Raw genomic sequence first — 21,474 nt, 5'->3', positions numbered from 1 at the left:
AATTACTTGTCTTACATAAAATCCAGACTATTTATCTAGTACATCAGCTCAACACTGACAAACTGTATGAACAGAACACAGAACATACTTTGTTTTTTTCCTGATTTCCTCCACCAGTTGTTTAATGTGATCCTCCATAAACTCCATCTTCTCATTTTTTCGAGCATGTGCCTTCTGTAGCCTCAGTATTCTTTCAACCAGGACAGACTTGTCCACCTCTGGGAAGCTATCCACAGCTACTGAAGATCCAGTATTCTCAGGTGACCGATCCTCATTGCTGCTGCGCGCGTTAAGGGACCCTGAAACACACGTGTATTTGTACAAATTCCTTTTGCATTTATTCCAGAAGTGCCCCCCCAGTGCAGTGCATGCATTCATTGTTTCAGGAGCTCAGGATGTTTGCTTCAGGATGTCAGTTTCCCTTGTATGTTAGCAGGGTTTTCTATAAACAATCCTTACACCAGCACAGGCTGAGACAGCAGTGCAGTCCCCTCTTATGGGCGTACTTCCTTTAGCCTAAGGGTGCTTCCTTCAATAATGCTTCTTCCTGTTTAAATACCTTCATATTCATTAACTTGGTACAAGATTGAGCTGATTTTAAATATACACATTTTGGAGTACACTAAAATTACAACACTATGGACAGACTGACAAAGCCCTACGTATAAACACTCCGCAGCACCAATCACTTAAAGTTTAAAGTACTTTCTTTACTTTCTGTTCTTCTTTCTAAGCATTTGTCTCTCTCATACGGTGACGTTACAGGACACTTTGACAAAACAAAGCCCTTTTAAACCCCAAAGATACAAAGGAAGGAAACAGATGTCATTTTCAGTGCTGAAGATCACTGTTCTAGTTCTAACCAGATAGAAAGTAATGAATTTTACACAAAACCACTGATGCCTCTAATGATGTTAATTGATTTATCATTTACACAGTTGCAACTGTCAATATGGCAATTAAACAATGTTGGAAGCCACTGCTCTTTTTTTTTTTTTTTGCCTCTGGCAGCATGTGAAAGGGTCTTGTATAAACTGGAGTCCTCTGAGCTTCCTCCAAACATAAAAGCAACAAAATAAAACAGAGAGGTATTTAAAAAGAACTGAGATACATAAACATTACACTTTAATATCTTAATAAGCACCTACAACTGCAGTCAGCCAAAGAGCATTTTGGTGCTTAAAGGCTATTTTGTCAGCTTTACTGGGAGGCTGCCCACACACTGTATATGCACAAACCACAGAAAGAGTGAGGCTCACGGCAGCACATCATGGCAGCTGTACTAAGATCGAAAGGTTATTTTGGCAGCCCTGCTATGTGCTGTATTACCTGATGAACTGGAACGGCTCCCCATGCTGCTGACTTCTTTGTCATAATTACCATTTTCAATCTGATCCAATTTCCTCCGTGCTAAAAGTGTAACAAAGTGATGGTTACCAATAGCAGATTAAAACCTAAAAATTACAGTGTTACCCAACATATAAAAACTCTAATCCTCTACCTGCACTAATTTAACATGGCTTGAAAACCAAAAGGTAATGGTAGCAACTAAAAACAAAACCCAAAACCAAACAGCTCCCCATCTCTCTCTCCATCCCTGACCACGAAGCACTTGAATGTATCATCCACCACAATCCCTAAACACTGCAGCCAGTTGAAACGGGTATTGTCATACATAGGATTAACTGGGAACAGTAAGACTAAATTTGATTTTACTTTTGATTAGGACTGCCATGTAAATAACTCCTGAATAGAAGAATGGCAGCTCTGTTCCAGCATCTGATAACTGTATCACTATGGCCAGCCCAGTGCAGTACTTGTGCCAGAAGCACTACTCATTCAGTAGGGATCAAGAAGGAAAGTACATAGCTGTTCTTTTATGTACAAAAAGGGGCATGGAACTTGTCTTGCACAATGCCAACAGGACATCTTCTTTAAAACACACTTTAAACAGATTTGATTAACTTCAGATCTATTTGCATTCAGAACATATGCATTATTGGGTATTTGATGGCTTCTATTTATACAAAAAGTTAGTCACCAGTCCCTCCACATCCAGTTTTTAAAAACTGAAGTGTTTTAATGTACTAAAAAAATAACTGTCACCAGCAATTCCTGATACAGTCAGCAACTAGGAAACTTCTAGCAACTTTTGAATATACTCCTACACAGACTAGGATCCATATATACCCACAGTGACATTTCAGTAGTCACATACATCATAACAAAGACCAAGCTCTTTTGCAACAAATCTTTCATTTTAGGTCTAAGCCCACTTCAAGAGTTACATTTAAGACCAAAAATTGACACAAAGGTCTGTAAGTGCAGCTTCCACAAGATCTAACTTGTTCACTCACTCTTGTTAGGGACAGGGAGAGCTTGAAGAGTGACACTCAAGCAGTGCACACACACACACAGACAGTTCTCTACCAGACACTGTGAAGGGATTTACAGAGGGGGGCTGACTCATAACTGAAAATAATTTCCACCTAGTTGAAGTTGTTTTGTGAGGTCTTTCAGGTTTGCTGCGTGCTTGCGCTTCTGGGTAGCCAGGTCATCCTTGAGCTCATCCACCTGGGTCTTCAGTGCTGCTCGTTCCTCCTGCTCTGATGCCACCTGGGTCTGCAGCGTCTCAACCTCCAGCTTCCGTTGATCCTCCTCCTTCTGTAACTTGGTGGCCTGAAAGTGTGATTTTATTTTCAGTGATCTACAAAAACATTCTAGCCTAACCATACTGTATGCTCAACAGCTCTAACTGCACTTTTCAACTCAGAATCTTTCACATTTTACATTTATTATTTAGGCTGAACAATAGCCCTGCAGATGAATAGTAAGATTCCTGAACTATCTCAAACATCTGGATGATAAAGTACAAAGCCTTGCAGAGCTGTACAGTACAGTCACATTACCTTCCATGACACACTAAGTTTACTAAAAATTACATTTATCTCATACTACAAACAGGACCTGAGAAAGTTTACAGTAATAAATTTCACAGGATATTACAACCTTTCATTTGTTTCAATGACAGCTGGACAGAAAACCACTCTTTACTCCCAGAAAGAGCAACACAATAACACCACCTCATTCCAGTGCCTTGCACCTCAGAATTTCTTTTCCTTTAGGAACATGAGGTGTTCATATCCCACTGCCACTATTCTACCAAACTGGCAAACACCATGAGAAACTGCAGTCAGGTAAGCAAAGACACAAGGTGGTATTCATGTGGAACATCTTTATCTGTATCAGACATCTTACTAGTGCAAAAATCAAGCTGCACACTGTACTCACCAGATCATCTTTAGTCTGTTGAACACATTCCAGCTGATTCTGCAGCTCTCTTTCGCTGTAAGAAAGCTTATCCAACTGGCTCTGCAAGGAATTGTTTTCAGACTGAAGCTGTGCATTCTTACTGGTTAATTTTTCAGTGAATATCAATAGTTCAGATTCTCTTTTCCGACTACCTTCAATGTCCTTCTGGAGATCAGCAACCAGAGAATTGAAACCATCTATTTCTTCCTTTAAAGCATTGATTTCTTGTTCATCTCTGTCAAAACAATTATATCTTATTAGGGATAACCTGAGCTTAAAGACATGACATCTTATTGAAATAAAGGCATTCAGGTCAAGTTCAAAGAAGGCAGGGGAACAATTAGTGACCCTGGGGCATCTGTTAGTCACTGGATGATTTTAAATGTCAAAGTTTTCACTTCATGACATGCTGCAGTGCACCCCACAGAAGGACATGCAGGCATTAGCTCCCTTCAAGGAAGAACATCTCTCTATATTCAACTTCCTGAGCTTCAGAACAGGGTACAAACAAAACCCCCAAAACCAGATCCAGCAGGCAAGAGGAAGGTCTGCAAAGGTGGCCATTCTGTAAGAGGACTTGTCTTCAAGAGATGGGGATATACTCCAGTTCTGAGTTTCTCTAGGCAGTAGTACAATGATTTCTGAAACATCCTTATCCAAGCAATGCAGCTCTGAATCAAAGGACCTATCTTACTCCACTATCCCTCCCCCAAAAATTAAGTCCCTCCCTCTACAAACCAAGTTTTTGTTTTTACTGAAACACTCCCATTAGGACACTTTTCACATGCAATCCATTTGACTGAAAAATGCTGTATCTTCAGTTATCATCAACACTTTAAAGAAAGTGATAAGATCAAAGGTATTGCACCCTGCCTTTAAAGTCCTTTTAGGTTAATTCCATCTTTCAGAAGACTTAAGGTTGATTTATTTCAGTCATTTGTACTGCAATCTCACCTATAGCTCCCATTTAAAAATCTATGCCAGAAGGCTATGCTTATATTTTACATTTTCAAATATGTTGTTTCATTATGACAGGAGAAATCTATGTCTACAGTCAGGGTTGAACCAGGCAAAATTAAATGTTTAGACCATTCTAAAAGAGATCTCTAGCTTATCCTTCAAGTTTGCCAATGAAGGAGACCAGGGAATGCTGCAGGTGATCAGTATCCAGCTCAGCCATAAAGACCTTCCCAGTATTCAACCTAAAATCATCTTGCTCCACTGAACAAGGATAGCTGAACATTCCCTGTATAATACAGCCTTTTATACATTTCAGGATGTTTGCCTTTCATCTTTTCTTCCCTAGCCTAAAGAAATCTGCCTCCTCTATTTTTTTCTCATGAAGGAAACAGTTATGATTTTGTGTGAATGAAGATGAAATTCCTTCCATTTGCTTCCAAGAAAATGAAGGGCAGTTAAGTTTATTTATTCTATAAAATAATAGGTAAAAGAAGGCAAAATTCCAGGATTTCTCTTTCACAGATGGTAACAGGAATTTACCAGTCCAAGTTTTAAATCTGTGGTTGATATTGCACAACTTTACCATTCTAAGGAGTACCAAAAACGTTAAAATCTTTTAAAAGAGAAATAAAAGACAATATGAAATTTGATGTAGCAATAATAAATGTTGTATGGCACAGATACTGAAAAAAAAAAATCCAAATTGAATAGGAATGAGAGACAGATATTTAAGCATGTCTCAATTACCAAGAGGAAAAGATAACTGGAAAGACATATTTGTAGTTTCACACTTTGATCACAGTCACTTTAATTCATTTGGCAAGATTCCAAGTGAAAAATAACTGTTACTGATCCAAGTGTAGGCTTCAGTTGTCTCTCATTCATTGCAGTTTCCCTAGAAAGGCTGATGACATGGTGACAATACAGCTGACCAGCACACAGTAAATGGAAAGAGTTTAATTGTCTAAACACTTAGGAAGGCCTGTAATTACTGAAGTGTTTTTCAGTGATAAATGAGAATTGTTTAACAGCACAAGAGGAACACATGCAGGTAGTTTTGCTTAGCTGACATTTATCTATCTCCATGTATGCAACACCACTAGAACCAGCAGAGTGGAGAGCATTTGTATATCCTGGTCCATATGTACCACACAGAAACATGACTATGCTCAGACACTCCTGAACTGTGCATGAGCCCAATCCTTCTCTGAGATTATTTCCCTCACATTCTTAAATGAGCAAACTTTGACACAGCAGAATGAATTCCAGTCCATTAGAAATACAAGTGCTCCATACTGTCTGAATGCAGCATCTGTCAAGTACATAAAATTCTTTTCATTAAATCCTTTCCTTCATCCATCACAACTGCACATTTGTGAAGCAATCTATTTCCCAGTTTAGTTGGTTCTCCCCAGTCTTTCAATAAAATAAGCACTTGGCAGACACCTAAAAGGCCTAACTTCCTATGCTGGAAATCAAGCACTTCTTATTCTAATAATGAAAGACACTGAATTAGATTTATCAATCTCAATCCCCTTGTTTTATAAGAGACCACCAAGGTTAATCTCAAGTATTACGAATATTGATTTAAATTAGGAAAACACTTAAATTAGGACAGGAATTCTTCAGATTACAATCCATTTTAAAGCATCAATAACTTCAATAAAGAAAACACTTCCACATCTCAGATAATCTTTTAAGTCATTACTCAAAGGCACAGCTATACCTCTGATGTTGATCCTGTAGGTGATCTACAGTTTTGACTCTGTCCAGTAAATTCTGAATTTCAGTTTTCTGTCTATTTATTATTTCTTTATACTTGGATAATTCATCTTCTGTTCTTAAACGCTCATCCTCTAGACACTTTACCTAAACAGAAAAAAAAAAAATCAGAAACTATTTAGTCTCAGAAACTTCAGAGGTAAATTATTCTGATAGTATGCCTAGACTGTTGTAAAAAGCTCACGTGTTAATTTTTTGGTGGTTCCAAGTAGCTTAGAGCAATATCCCAAAATATTTCAGATCAAATACAGTCAGAAAAATAAACAAAACAAAACAAAACAATGAAACAACAAGTGTGATTAATGTTAGTTTGGTCCAAAGACTCAAATTTACCAGCCTAATGGACCAGGATCCACAGACATCATCTTTCTCCCGTTACCAAGCCAACCCCCTATTTCCTTCCTTTTCCTGCAGTCCTACTGAGCTAACTTCCCTGCTCTGGATAAAGTGACTGACATGCTAATCTACAGACTGTCCACAAGTTATAGACAGCATATACTCCTTACCAGAGGCCATATGAGACTTCTAGTCTCATGCCAGCCAGTAGAAGTACCATTAAGAGACTGAATGTAGTCTTGTTCCAAAACCCAACACTGTGCTTCAGCCCCACTGCAATCCAGCACAGCACACGTTACCTTTGTTCTCAGTGTCCGAAGCTCATCCATGCCTTCCTTAAACGTTCTCTTCAGGTCTTCCAGTTCTTTTATTTTGGCATGATGCACCTTTTTAAAGGGTGAAAAGTTCATTGAGAAAACTAAATGTACAATGGCACCTCAAAAAATCTAGGCCAATATAGGCCATTCCAACAGCTGAGGAGGCTTGAGGCAGCACAGGTAACCCAAAGGGTTGGTTTACGTCTTCAAAAGCAAAGCAAAACCTCAAGTTTCTTTATTCTCTGAACTGAAGAAAAGAGAGATTACACACACTGGTTTTAGGTATACAAATGGCTAAAACCAGATGTCTGTGCCACAACTGCCCCTGGGGAAAGTTCCAGGCAAACTGACACTTGGTCAGTTCTGAAGATGGCATATGCATATTTGAGCTGTGAGCAGGTACTACATCACTAGAGAATTTCACTGTTAGATTAGCAAATCTCTTCACAGAACAGAGACTGTTCCTTTTCTCTCCTTGCCATATAACTTGCCAAAACATTGGTCAGACAAAGGCCTGCCTATCATCTGAATTTGTGCTTTAAATTACAGCAACATTCATGTTTATAAATGAAAGAGCATATATTTCATGTTCATTATACCACGTTTTTCTCATAAATCTCATTTTAAAAAGTTAATCCAAGGTAGTATCTGAAAACATCCTCCTAAAAGCAGTGCTGGAGGCAGACACCTGGAAAGTAGTATTAGGCCAAAAGAACCCAACAACTCCAAACCAAAGAGTTTGGCAAAAATGTAAGCAGCTAAAAATAAGATTCTCAAAACTAAAATCTCACGGAATTCTTAACTACTAAGTTACCAATTGTGTGGACTCCACACACCACATATTTACCTCCAGGTGATCAGACTTCTCCTGAATTTGTTTCTCGAGTTCTCCTTTAGTTACTCGGAGTTTTCCATCCAATTCATTTGATTTAATTTCTTCTGATTCCTAAAGGGATTGAGAAATATATGTAGAGTTTTAGAGCTCTATGTTCTCATTTCTAATACTATGAGTGTACAGACAGTTTTTCATATCACTCAGTCTTTCCTGCAGATACATATCTAATTATCCTGAACATGCCAAAAGAGACCCCCACGCCACATACCAATCAAGACAAACATTTTCCCTTTTATTCAACAACTTTCCAGTAAAGAAACCAGGCACTATTCATCTCAGTTTGTGGCTTGCACATGATAATTCTTCCCTGCTACAGCCTAAGATAGAAATGGACAAAAAAGAAGACTGAAACACTAAACATTAATTTGACCTCCTGAGAAAGTGTACCTACTTGATAGGATTTTATCATTTCTTGACAGTTTATCCTTATCTGATCTGCTTCTTCTTTTGCTTCTGTTAATTTTGTCATTGCATCTTTAAGACGTTCTTTTGTTTCCTATAAAAAGAGTAATAAAGAATGGGTTAAACCCAGTTAAACCTGTTTATCTAATTAAACTAGGAAGAAAATTTCTCATAATAAAACTTTCCTATTTCAGTCTGGAAAGAATTAACAAAACAAAGAGTCTAACATTAATTTTCCTCTTGTTTCCATTCAACTATTGCTTTATGCAATTTCACTTGTCCCAACACTGAAAGCACAACAAAATGATCTCTTGCTTGTGTTCCAAGGATAGATTTTCAGATGATAGAGTTAACACTATCTCTTAAAAACTAAACAAAGATGACAGTTAATTCAAACAAAAAACCCCCCGACAAGAAATTAAAAGTTTATCACCAGATTAAACAGAATCTCCCATACATACTCCCCTCACATCCTTTCAACATTTCCATTTCAGTATCAGTATCTCTCAGAGCACTATTCTGACTCTTGCTGCAGGTATTCAAATTAAACAAAAAAACACTTTAGAAATAGATTTTAATGCTATATAAAAAGTAAACTGTATAACAACTACATTACTCTGACTATATTTTCATGTCATGGTATCAGCACCGCTTCACTGACCTTGTGTGAATCCATTTCTGTTTTCAATTTGTTCTGAGCCCATTTTACTTTGATAACATGAGAATTGATTTCTTCTTTCAACTTTTCTATTTCTCTGTTGAGTCGAGTGGCTTCACCATCCTACAAAAATGTTATAGGTTTTACTTTGATTTAAATCATCCAGTGTTCCTACAAGACTCCTGTTTAAGTGTCAAGCTGGGGTTTTTTCCTTAATGTCTGGATTTTGCAAAATCATGCACATGTTTGAGAATGCCCAATAATGCTGTGGTCCATAATCCAGGGGAAAAAAACCCCAAAATAGTGCTTTGGTTTGAATACCAAGGTAAGGTTGCATTACTGTTAGTATATGTTAACATTAAATATCTGTCAAAAGACAAAGCACAATCTGTAGTTCTGATCTCCAATATTTCTTGTGAAAGCTGCACAGTCTTCTTTTTGTTCTTTTTTTTTTTTTTTTTGCAAAAGGATGAGGTTCAAAGTGGTAAGGTCATACATTATACAAGGCTACAGACAAAAATCATGATGCCAGTGAAATGGTGTTACCAACTATGCGGGTGCAGGCGTGGGAGCACTGACAGCAAAACCTCTGCAAGTCAAATCAGTAACCTGTGCCAAGAAAGGATGTTAACAGAAACACACTGCTGGTGTGGCCTTCCAGATCATCAGTATCCACAAACTACTGCATTAAGCCAAATTTCTTAACTATTCCTGAAGTAATACTCTCATCCTACAAATAGAGTTTCAAGCAGCACAATTCCTGTAGGGCTCTAGTGTAACCATCAGGAATTACAAACATAGACAGTATGTTAAGTTCTGTTTGGTAAACCTGAAGTCATGCTCCCAACTTCCTAGTCATGTGAGAGAGAACACAAAGGTGATTTTTTTTTTGTTTCAGAAGCATAATTTTTAGTACTTTTATTAGGAAGTATCCTTCAGAGCATATTACAATTGCTCAGAAGAGGCCCAAATATAAGTTTGATGACTTGTCATTTATCAATTTTTGGATCTTTCAGATGAAACAGAATTGCAAAACACAGCTGTGAAGCACAATACAAAAAGACGTGAATAATTTAATAGTTCTCTCTCACTGCTTTCTAAAAACAAAAAAAAGGCAAATTTTTGGAATTGGGCCTGAAAAATCCTCTTGCTTTATTATTAATTTTTAGTATTACAAAAGAGGAAGTCCAGAGTTTAAACACGGAAAAACAGCAAAAAAAGACTGCAATAATTTAATGGCATTGCAGCCTTTAAAAAAAAACCCAAACAACCTAGAAATTACCTCAAAATCTAGATATCTGCAACAAATAGTCTTTTCAATTTTGTAAAAATAAAAAAAAAAATCCATAATGTTTCACAAATTAATATTCAGGGAAATATTAAAAGGAACTTCAAAAAGATGACAATGAGAACTCAGTAACTTCCTCCCCTTCACTCGGAGGAAAGGTGCTTTCACAGCTATACAGCAAAACCAAATGAAAGCAGGTTTCTTTCACCAACTACAAGAGCAAACAAGTGATAAGGTTGTTCTGACAGCGCTTTTAATCATTCACTCCAGTCATACAGCAAAACTTAGTGTACCTTAGTTTCATAGAGCTGGTGCAACCTTCCTTTTTCCTGAGAAAGTTGTTTGATTTTATTAGTATGCTTTTCTATTTCTTTGTTTGCATCTCTCACTTTTCTCTCAAGGATCTCCTTTTCTTTCCGGAGGTCAAGTGACTCCTTCTCCCCTCGGACGTATTTCATCACCATTGTTTCCTTCTCATGGCGTGCTTCCTCACATTTCTTGTTTGCCTTGAAAAATACCAAAACAGAATGAATCATTCTTGTATTTCATAATTAACTTTTGTAAGACACTACTGGATATTTTCAGTATTGCAGTAGAGTAGCATAAGGCAGGACTCAAAAACTCCAGTTTTGCAAAGATTACCATTAGATCCCTCTTAAGCACTGCAATGACACATACTTCTAATGGTGCATATGTGTCTAAGGAGCTGCAGCTTCACAGCTAAACATCTCAAGTGAGTTATCAATACATCAGTAATTTGGTATATAATTTGTTGTTTCAGAAGGAAGGAAGTGTATTTGGGAAGTTTTAGTAATGAAATAATTTTGCAAATACTCAGTACCAGTCCTCTGTCTTCCCTCATCCACATGCCAACTGCACAATCATTTTCCAGTGGACTATATTGCAGATGGCTTACTTTCAGTGACTTATTTTTATAGATTCCCTTCACCCCAGCACTAACAAATTCTGTTTCAAATTAGGGGAAAAAAAAATAAATCACATACCAAGCTTTAGAATACATTCAACAGAGAAAATACTGGCACAATATGATATGAAGAAGGGAAAAAAAAAAATCTCAGTAATTCATAAAGACAAAATAACAGCTTTGTGCTGGAGTTGAGAAAAATATTAAATTTTTGATAGCCTGTCTGAAAAAAGCTACTTCCAGTTTTTAGCTCCTTTTGAATCAAATTCAGCTTAGAGGTAAGAAAAATGAGATTTCCTTGAGGGTTAAATTCCATACATATAAAAATACAAATTTTTAAAAAGAGTTATCAGGCTCTCTATAGTGTTAACTGCTATTTGGAAATTCACTGATACCAGTTATCAAAAATGCATGTTTAACTCTAATTCCAATTTTGGAAAATTTTGCCCTACCGAGTGATCCAACATGTTTCCTACAAGAACCAAGTTCTTTCATTAGACTTTCAATAATTTAAGGTTTTCTATATCACCTGTTCCATTCGAAAGGCCATCTCCTTATGCAACTGTTGAATAGTATTTTTGGCTGCTGCATCCTGAGTTACAAGTTTGTCTTTACTAGCTTTCACTTCTTTATTAAGCTCTTCTATTCTTGCTTCCAGCTGAAAGACAACATTATGACATAATTACAGGAAAAATAACACTTTGATCATGTTTTATACAGGCAGGAACATTTCACACAAAATTAGATGCTTCAACAGATATTTACCTGTATTTTACACTTGTCAAGATGCAACTACCCATATCAACATCTACTTTTGCATGACAGTAAAAGCATGAAAGATGTCACTTCTCATCTTCAGTGAGACTGAAGATGCATCAAATCAAGTAAAACACAAGGCACAGTAATTTACTACACAAAAAAACCAGATTGACAGCAAGTGCTGAGATGCAGGAGCAGAGCTGGCTGCTATCTGAAGTTGCTTCACCTTCCACCCTTTTTTTGTTCCTATTCCCTGTGCCATATCCTTCACCTTGCCAGCAAAGCAGCCCATGCATCCATACTGAACTGGACTGGGAATTAATCCATTGAAAAATAACTCAGCAAATGAAGAGGACCTTAGTCATTGTGCTGGCACTCTTTTTAGCCACCTAGTGAACCAAATCAGAGACCTGATCAGGATGAAGAATAATTACCCACGTTAACTGGAACACTTCCCAGAACGTGTTCGCTGCCAAGTCATGCAAGTCCAGTAGGAGTAGCATGGTGGCTACATAAAGCTCTGATACTGCCCAAACCTTGTTCAAATTGTGCCTAAAGATTATCTCCTTGAGCCAGCTCACCAAGATTATGGGTTTTTGTTTGCTTGGGGAGAGAAGGGGCAAGATCTCAGGGTCAGTGTCTTACATTTTTGTGCAATTCCAAGCTGCTACATAACAGGCAAGAACCACCTAAAATGCTTCTGTTACTGCACCATGACCTGATCACACTCTGTTCAGCTTTTCAAATTCATCACTGGCCATACAAGAAGTTTTACACATAAAAGCATGCACAGTTTGCTTGGAGCTGCTAGTGCAGCCAAGCTTTCATTTACTTGAAAGTTATCAGAAAACACTAATTCAGAAATTCGAACAATAAAACACTCACAATCACAAATGAGAAAACTCAAGTGTATCACAGCAATGTATCTTACAATTCCAGGTGCTACCCAACCACCATATAAAACTACTACACTCCAAGACAATATTTTCTGAAATTTTTTGCAAGCATGTAATATGACAAACTCCCTCACAAATGCTTTTTTTCAGAATGGGATAAAGCAATTGCTGCATGATATACCTTCATGAAATCATACAGTGCTATCATGGAAATACAGAATAAAGAAAATGAGTGAGCTGCTCATACTGATTTATTCAGGCACAAGCAACTCTAATTAGTAGCCTGAAAATAAGATCTTTCAATTCCATTTTCAATCACATCACGGATTTTCAAAGACTCTTTGAAATTAAGCAAACTACAGACAGACTAAGCTTCTAGACACATTAATATATTCCTCTGGAACTATAAGCCTGACAACTGTTTTATGAACAGATTTCTGTGTGATGCAGACATTAACAGAGAAACCTGACAACCAGGATAGTCACCACTACTTTGACAAACAGAAATTAGTATTTTAAATACTATCTCTTGCCAGATTTCCAAGATACAATCTGTAATCAGCTGGCCAACCAACTGTAGGGATATCAGCAGATAGGTTTGTAACATCTGATGTGATACCTTTTATTCCCACACTGAGACCAGCCCACACCAATGCACACACCATGTTCCTCTTTGGCCTTTCGTGGTTCTAACAAGCCCCTGAGGAAACGCCTGTATACAAAGTCAGTTTATCCAAAGACACTAAAGGCTTTCAAACAATTTCTTGAAATAGAAGAACAGAATTATCCTCTTAAAAAGTTCAGAATAATATGCCCTGGCATCCCTTCCTTCTTTGTGCTACCAGGGATCATGTCTTATTAAACAGTGGCAACAGTGACACTATATACAGGTGAGATACTAACCAGCACTTCTGTTTTGTTATCTGTACCTGCTTAATAATGCTGAGGTGTTGCTTTTCTGTTTCTGTTCGTTTTTTCAGCTCATCTTTTAAGTTGTCCTTTTCTGAGCAAATTTCCAAAATCAGTTCCTGATGTTTTTTGTTTTCTTTAATCAATCTGTAAAGAAAAAAAAAAAAAAAAGAAGAAATTAAAAACAAAGTACACCAGTTTTTTTGTTGTTTGTTTTCGGTTTTGAGATACATGATTTTTGCTCTTCGATCTGCAAATTTTATTGGGAAGCCAGAAATTCTAATAAAATTCATGAAAGCCTTACAAAAAAACCCTCAGAATAATTTTATGCCTGTGAAACTTAACTCCAAACCAGCAAGCAGCATCTTCCTTGTGAGGAAATTGCTTGTTTCCAGCATTTTGGAGTTGTTGTGATACAGATGACATGAGACATCTGGTAACTCTCTGAAACTCCAGAGTTATCTATGTTAGTAATTTTAAGGTACATGTAAGACAGTAACTTCCAGTCAGACAGTTCCACCAGTCAAATGTCTGCAAACATGGAGATTTTATTCACTTAATGAATTGAATAGTACCCAGAGTGCCCCTGGAAGTTCACAGCCTGGTAAGAAATGGAATCCTGATTCTTTTAAGTCCTAAGTAGGTATATAACAAGTGTCATGCTCATGCTCCTTATAAAATTCAATTTTTAGCAATAGTTCCAGTTTAGCTCAGCTGTTTGAAGCCACCACATACGTAGTTTGACCTTCTAGCATAAAACTCAGAAGTTACATTATCAGAACTGTTGAATAAAAGGTCTCAAATATATTTACATGTTTGCAGATCTGTTAGATGGTGGGTATTTTAGACCACTAACTGCATGAATTTGTGGAAGGCATGCATTTACCTGGGAGAAAATATTTAAATATCCCTTTACACATATATTTTCATCTTTAGCTCCACTCTGTTGAAAAAAAATTTCTCTAAACAAACTAATCTCCTAAATTATAAGGAAGTAGAAACCAGCGAAAGACAGCTTAGCACCTGTGATCTGGTTTTGATCTATTAATGAATATTCCAGGATTACAAATTCTTAATTTATGCCATAGCTGCTCACATATATATTTAGATCCGATCATAGGAGAGAACTTGGCTATTTTCAGAACAATGTTACAAAAAATTCTGCTGATCATAAAAGTCAGGGACAAAATAAACACAACCCAGAATACTCTTTGGACCAACCATGACATATTCCACAGCAGTTTTACACCCTTCAGGTGACCTCAAGAGTCAAATGAGTTCAGCTGGAGAGACCAAACATATATTTATATAAAAAGCCTTCTGTGTGTATACATAACATGTACATATATATATAAACAGTTGTCTTTAAGGAAGTAATTGGTCCACGGCTGAAAATGCTGACCTGTCTGAGTTTACCTTAAACAAGTAAAACTCATTACCTCATGAACTCCTGGAATTACAACCATCTACACACCCATCACTTCAGATTCCACTCCTCCTCTGTAACTACTCAATGTCTAACTGTGCATTCTCATGCCTTCCTGTCATCAATTGACTTTCCTCACATTTATGATTTCTCAGGTTAACTGGTGAAGTGCAAGAGAACATTTTCCCTATTGGGACTCTCCCTCTATCTGGTTTCCCTTCTTCTGATGTCCTCCCATATCATGGTATTTGAGAGCTTTATATGAAAAGCAGGACACTCATTTCCAGCTCTGGGAAAAGGAATAAATATGAAATTAGAGGCTACATTTTGTTAGCAAAAACACCCGAACATTTTTAAGGAGGTAACAAAACATGAAACACCAAGTAAGGGATCATGAAATCAAGCTTTTGATGAACAGAAATATTCTTCATGTTGTACACACTGTCTGGTAGAACTATTAAGCCCAGATCATTAAAGTAAAGTTTATAAGCCATGTACTTCAGAAGCTGTCCAATAAAATGTGGGAAGACATTGGTTCATCTATATATGACACTTCCAACTCAAAGAATAGTTCTCAGCTGATTAACAGCTTTGCTGGATTATGACAAGAGATTGAATATTACTCGAAAAGGAAACAGGCAATTTCAAACATAAATAAAATGCACACTGTGGGAGTTAGTACTTACAAAGATTCATTTCTCCCAAGACACATATGCACTGAACGAATCCCGGACTATCTGTATTTCGCCATTAATTTTACAGTATTTAAGCAATTCTAGACATTGGCAGGCTATTCAATGACACAGTTGGCTATTCAGTTCCTGCCAAATTCTGCCAGTATTCAGATATCTAAGCACACGCTTTTATTTACAAGTACATCCCACAAGTAAAAATAATTCCTCGCTTAGAGAATATAATTAGAAAAAGCTCATTAACTATCCTTTTAACAACTCAAGAGACAATTTGCTTCATATCAAAATGTTATATGCAGATGCACACAACACACAGCCGAAATTGTTCGGTACAAACCTTCAACTGTGATGAGCATACTCAAATACTCACTTTTTTATAGTTTGTTCTTGCTGCAGGTATTTGTCTTGCACACATTTTTCAAACACAGCCAAGGCATGTTCACCCTTCTGCACACCATTTGGGAGTTTTCGCTCCTTTGAAAAATCCGTGGATAAGAGTTCAGATTCTATTTCCTTTAGCAAATCCTCCTGTGAGGAAGTCTGATGTATTGTGGAAATAAGCTTCTTTGTGCAGTCTGTGTCGAAAGGGCTTTCTAAATAGATTTTATCGCTTGGTTTTTTCATGAAGTCAGACTCCTCCCTTAGATCCTGTAATATTTCCATTAATGATTGTTCAGTCTGGTTAATTTTTGGATTGTGTTGTTCAAGTTTTTCAGTTGGTAAATGTTCTGTTTTCGTGGAGCCTTCTACCTGTCTTTCACAGCAGGTATTGGCACAGCAGTCTGTCCCTCCACTCTGCTGCTCTCCTTCTGTTGGGCCCCCATTGCTGCTTATGCCAACAGCTGCTGAATCCTGATCTGAGGGCAAATTCGATTCCCTTTCCAAGACACTAGCAACATCTCCAGTATAACTGATGCTTGAGCAGTTCTCCATTCCAGATGTTTTATCACACTTCTCATTATCTGGGGTCTTGAAAGAGGCATCATCCGACAGACTGACTGACTCCAGTGTGCTTTGCATTTCTGGTAAATGTTCCTCCATAATCTTCCTTCAGAAATCTAGATGTAGAATTCATATTACATAACATATTATATTCACAACCAAAAGAGACTGAGGGGAGATAAAGGTTACTTTATAAGTAAAATTCAAAGCGTTATGCTAAGTGTTATGCAGAGTTTGTTGCTCTTTCAGCACAACTTTTAAGTAAATGCTCCAATATTAAGTTTTTCTAAAACAAGGTGAGAAATCAGGGATAACAAACAGCAATTAGTGAAACAGTAAATGCCAAGACAATAAAACCACCAGATTTTTAGAATTAATAATTCTACCATTTAAATCCACAAAAATTCCAAGTAATCACCTCTGAAAAGCACTTCAGACATAAAATGACAAAAAAAGTAACCATCTAGAATCTTACAGCTTTCACTTTCGTACAAATTATTTGAAAGCAACAATATGTCTTGACTTACTCATTTTTACAACATAGGGTGACCTCCCCCCCCCAGTCAGCCAGAATATTCAACTTCCTTACTGTCACATCCTCACTCAGCAGTCATACAGCAAATGTGTGTGTACCCAGGAACCCAAGGGAAGGGACTGGGGGAGGATGGGGGTGAGATTCTCTTTTCCCATCTGCTTTCAAGAAACCAAAATCCCCTGTGGAAGAGCACAGATGGTCTGTGGCAGATCTGCTCTCTCAAAAAGTAGCTTGCAGAGCAAATATTAGAAGACTTGAAAAGCTCTGCAGAAAGTGTTCTACTAATAGGACACCATCTTGAGATGCCAATAGCCAGAACACTTATGGAAGAGCCTGGGTATAACACTGTATCTTCTTTTTCAGGATTTCCAGATGGTCAGGTGCCTGGTAAGACTACTGGTAATTTTAGCAAGCACAAGAAGCCCTTATTTCCATTAGGAGAAATTCATTACAGCAATCCTAACTTTTAGATGCAGCCCTATCCCCCTATACTGGATAAATTAGGCTATTTAAAAACAAAGCAAATTCTTCATTTATAAATTCAACGCTGCTATTTCAACAGTTGTCTCAAAGAAAGCAGTAACCTTGCCACCTTGCAACATCAAACTTGTTTTCACCCTTGCTTTCTTATTTGTTCAGCTCTCCCTCACACAGCCACACAATCCAAGTCACTCAGCTCCATGCTCCATGCCCTGCCCTTTGCCTCAGTCTGAAAGGAAACCCCTTTGTACTGCTTGGCTCCACTCCCCCTAGTCCTGCCTTATTAGCCAACATTCCATACTAAGGCTCACATTGTTAAAGCAGAAGGATAAGTAGGTCCCATTAGGTCTGTCACTAACTATTACCACTATGACCTTGCACTATCAGGTATAAAAATCAGCTAAGGAAAGAAAGCAGCACCTTCAGCCCAGCTGATTCTACCAGAAAATACTATCACACAAAACCTCTACCACCAAGATCTGAAACCAACAGCTGAGCTACAACTGCCACTTAATCAACAAGAGAAAAGCATATGCAAAAACTGAGCATATGGCTGAGAGTACGAAAGGGAACACGTCATGACTGGACAAGAGTCACAAGTAATCAAACAAGAATTAAACATTTATTAAGTAACATGCAAACCACTTTTCCTTTTTGGTTTCAAAGCAAAAAACCTCAATGCCACAATCTCTAACTCCGTACAAATCAACATGAACAAATAGTAAGGGACAGGTACAAATGAGAATAGAGAAGGGGAATCAGAGAATTCTACAAACACATCTCCAATAATTAATAAAATCCTTGATTCCTCTTTGCTTCAAATGATTTATGTTTGGTCAACACTGGAGACAAGAAATCCATCTACTTGGTTTGTGCAGTCCAAACAAATGCTCTTTTGGAACCTATCTAATCTCTGGTAACTTCTGCTAGTAATGAAAGCTCACAGTGTACTACTGATATTCTAAAACAAAAAAAAAACCCCAACTGACAATCTCAATGTGTAATCAAAAGAATGAATACTTTTTTTTGCAGTTATGCTCAGTTTGATAGTAGCAGAACACGTTAGGTCCTACTTAATTAAAAAGCCAGTAAGAACCAATGCTTTGAGACTGGTGCACTTAATACAGTCAATAACCATAAGATAATTTACAAATGATACAGTTAAGATGGAAGAAAATTTCACCTTCTAGTAAGTGTTCCCTCTCGTCATAGGTAGTTTATTATCCATTCAGCTGTAAAAGAACTATTATATTAGCATAAAGCTGAGGTACTGAGGTATTTTTTTCCATAGCAGTTACTCCAGTCTAAGTTCTTGCTGATGCTTTCTATAGAATGATCAGAGGGGTTTTTAGCTTATTTTAAGCCTTTTATAAAGTATCTTCTAAAGCGTTATAAAATCTCCAAAAACATGTAGTTGTTTGAGGTACTACTGCTTCAACCCTGCTCATGACTGCCCAGCTGCTGCAGTTCACCACTTCCACAAGAAAAAAGTGGTAGAATCAGATACATGAACTTCTATGTTGGTTGTTATACCTAAAATTTCCCCTCCAGTCCGCAAACTGGGTGGTGTTTATCTTCATCTGAAAGTAACAAGTGAAAAATACATCCCTGTTAAGAGAGCACATTAGGGAGGTCGCTAAGTTTTCTTATTGTGTTACTTCCTTCTATAAACAACACTATGAATTAAAGAGAAAGATTAATCTACATGGAAGCAGAAATACAATTATTTGCACAACTCAATTAGTCACAGAGCAAAAAAAAAAAGCCACCTACTCTATATCCATAATAGCTTACAGTTAATATCAATCATAAATAAAGTGCAGGTTTCGTATCAAATGTAAGAATTTGAGCAGTGATTATACCAATTGGTTAAAGTGTGAAAAGTAAATTATGATTCAGTGTTCCCTACAGTCCTACTTGAATTTTCAATAGAACCTAGAATAAAATTTACCACATTAAGTTCCCAGTCTTTCTGATTCCAATACACTGCATTTTAGACTTATCTGTTCAAATCTATCTGAATCTGTTCATGACATACATAGATTTTTTTTTTCCTACTGTCACTGAATAGTATTATTTTTTGCATTCTAATTACTAACTTTTAAACAGAAACTGAACTTAACAGTTGACCACAGGATCACAATTTATATTCACATCAGAAACTTCCAGACAAAGACATCATGTGGAGCAGTGCAAGTTCACATTGATATTCAAATGTCTCTTGAACATCCAAAGTTTGTTGTGCCTCCCTGAGGCAACTGAGTATAGCAGATACCTCCTCTGTAATGCCAGAGACAGAAAACTGCAGTAATTCTACTAAAGGAAAGGCTCATGGCTTTGTAAGCAAAAGGTTTTGTGTGAAAGAAGCTTAAAAGGATCAACACTGCCAGCCTAGCAGTAGCTAGCTGAAATGAGACATGCTAATATCTGACTGTTTTACATCAAACACACAAATACAGCAAGCTGCAGATACTATTTGGACACCAGCTACACATTTGATAGCAGCTCCATGAGCTCCATGCCTTTCTGGGTTTAATATCAATTGTCTATCACTCTACTCAGCCTTACAAATGATTTTTCCAAAATCAGGAAAGTACTAAGGTTAAGTAATATTGCACTTTAAGAAAACACAGTAGTTTAGTGCCTGTTGTGTGATTTTCAGAAGGCATCAAAAACAATCAAAAAAGGCAAATCTTGACTCAAGCAAGTGAACTAGTTTATGTAATGATATGTTCAAATATCAAACAAGCACACAGTGTGTTGATTGACAGCAAAGTGCCAGGTGAGCACTGGATGACCTTCTTGCACTGTTTTGCTAAGCTTTCACCTTCAACCACCTGCTCTGCTCCTTCCTCAGGGCTGATGTTCATCTTAACAATACAGCACAAGTGTCTTGTTCCTAATGCCCTCCATGTGACGTTTGTCTCACCCTCACAGTGTATGTCCCTTCTGCTCCCCATGCCACAGATAATGTAATCACTACCAAGTCAGGTTAAAAGCCCGAGCAGGAACTTCTCCAACTGGCATTTTGAGATCAGCCCAGCCCAAGCTTGCTTGCTCACATACCGTGAATAACTTCCATCCATCTAGTGCAGCATGTGAAAAGCTTTCTGTCACTGGCCTGTAACACTTTGCTGCTGCTGTGACAGGACTCTTTGCACTCAAACAACTGGTCTGACCAGTCCTCCTCCTCCTCTCTGATTTACGGCTCACAATTAGTTTGACACTCTAACACACCTTCCCCGTGTCCCTGCCCCTATTCCACAGCTGAGGACACAGCCGGCTGCGTTCTCTCACAATGCAGCAACAAAAACCAAAGCAAATGGAAACGCAGCAACTGAAAATGTGGTGATGTGAGCAGCAGAGAATGAGGAACAGGAGCACAGCTCAGACAGACTCACTTTGCAGATTAATGGGCCCTCGGGCCGCATTTTCACAAGCAAACAAAACATCTCCCTGTATATATGCATCAGAATACAGACTGTACCCTTCAAAAGCAAAACTTTGCCTTTTTCTTGAAGATATACTGTTTTCTCTCATCATAGATGTGTTCTTCAAAGATGCAACGCCCATATATACTTTTCCTCATTACTCACAAAACTAGAGTTTAAATCTGCATCAGCACATAGGATCTCCAAGTCCTAAAGTAAAATTTAAAATGGATAAGTAGTTAAACGGTAGCCACAGGACACAAAACATTAAAGGCTGGTACTGGCAAGGGTTACAACCATTTATCATGCTGCTTAAATTGAGATGTGCTTATCTGCTGAACTGCTGATAGCACAAGTGACTGGAATCAAAAGCAGGGAGCAGAGAGCCTGCCAATACATTAAGTGGACAACACAACAGCTTTCTAAGACAGAAAGGTCTCACGGGTATGTAAGGGAATGCAAATACTCAGGAAATAGCAATTTTTTCATTCACTTCCTTTGTTACACAATATAAGCATCCTCTATTAAT

General features: G+C 37.6%; 1 protein-coding gene across 3 annotated transcripts in view; it reads right to left on the bottom strand.

The window, feature by feature from the left end:
• CCDC186 (coiled-coil domain containing 186) overlaps positions 1 to 21,474 on the bottom strand; it is a 36,135-nt gene that overhangs the window by 5,752 nt on the left and 8,909 nt on the right. For all 3 annotated transcript variants that reach the window (XM_051799867.1, XM_051799866.1, XM_051799868.1), the window contains 13 exons: positions 15,928 to 16,615; positions 13,460 to 13,586; positions 11,405 to 11,533; positions 10,244 to 10,456; positions 8,666 to 8,785; positions 7,994 to 8,098; positions 7,555 to 7,653; positions 6,690 to 6,776; positions 5,999 to 6,141; positions 3,292 to 3,547; positions 2,490 to 2,679; positions 1,330 to 1,410; positions 89 to 299 (listed from right to left, as the gene is read on the bottom strand). In XM_051799867.1, coding sequence (XP_051655827.1) covers positions 89 to 299; positions 1,330 to 1,410; positions 2,490 to 2,679; positions 3,292 to 3,547; positions 5,999 to 6,141; positions 6,690 to 6,776; positions 7,555 to 7,653; positions 7,994 to 8,098; positions 8,666 to 8,785; positions 10,244 to 10,456; positions 11,405 to 11,533; positions 13,460 to 13,586; positions 15,928 to 16,598 — 2,432 coding nt within the window. In that variant the 5' untranslated portion in view covers positions 16,599 to 16,615. The remainder of the gene's footprint in view (positions 1 to 88; positions 300 to 1,329; positions 1,411 to 2,489; positions 2,680 to 3,291; positions 3,548 to 5,998; positions 6,142 to 6,689; positions 6,777 to 7,554; positions 7,654 to 7,993; positions 8,099 to 8,665; positions 8,786 to 10,243; positions 10,457 to 11,404; positions 11,534 to 13,459; positions 13,587 to 15,927; positions 16,616 to 21,474) is intronic.

This window comes from Manacus candei, unplaced genomic scaffold (assembly GCF_025592945.1).
Source record: "Manacus candei isolate 608988 ecotype Guabito, Panama unplaced genomic scaffold, ASM2559294v1 h1tg000050l, whole genome shotgun sequence".
Classification (NCBI taxonomy): Eukaryota; Metazoa; Chordata; class Aves; order Passeriformes; family Pipridae; genus Manacus; species Manacus candei.
The sequence above is the reverse complement of the archived record's forward strand: the minus strand, read 5'-3'. Positions and strand labels throughout refer to the sequence as shown.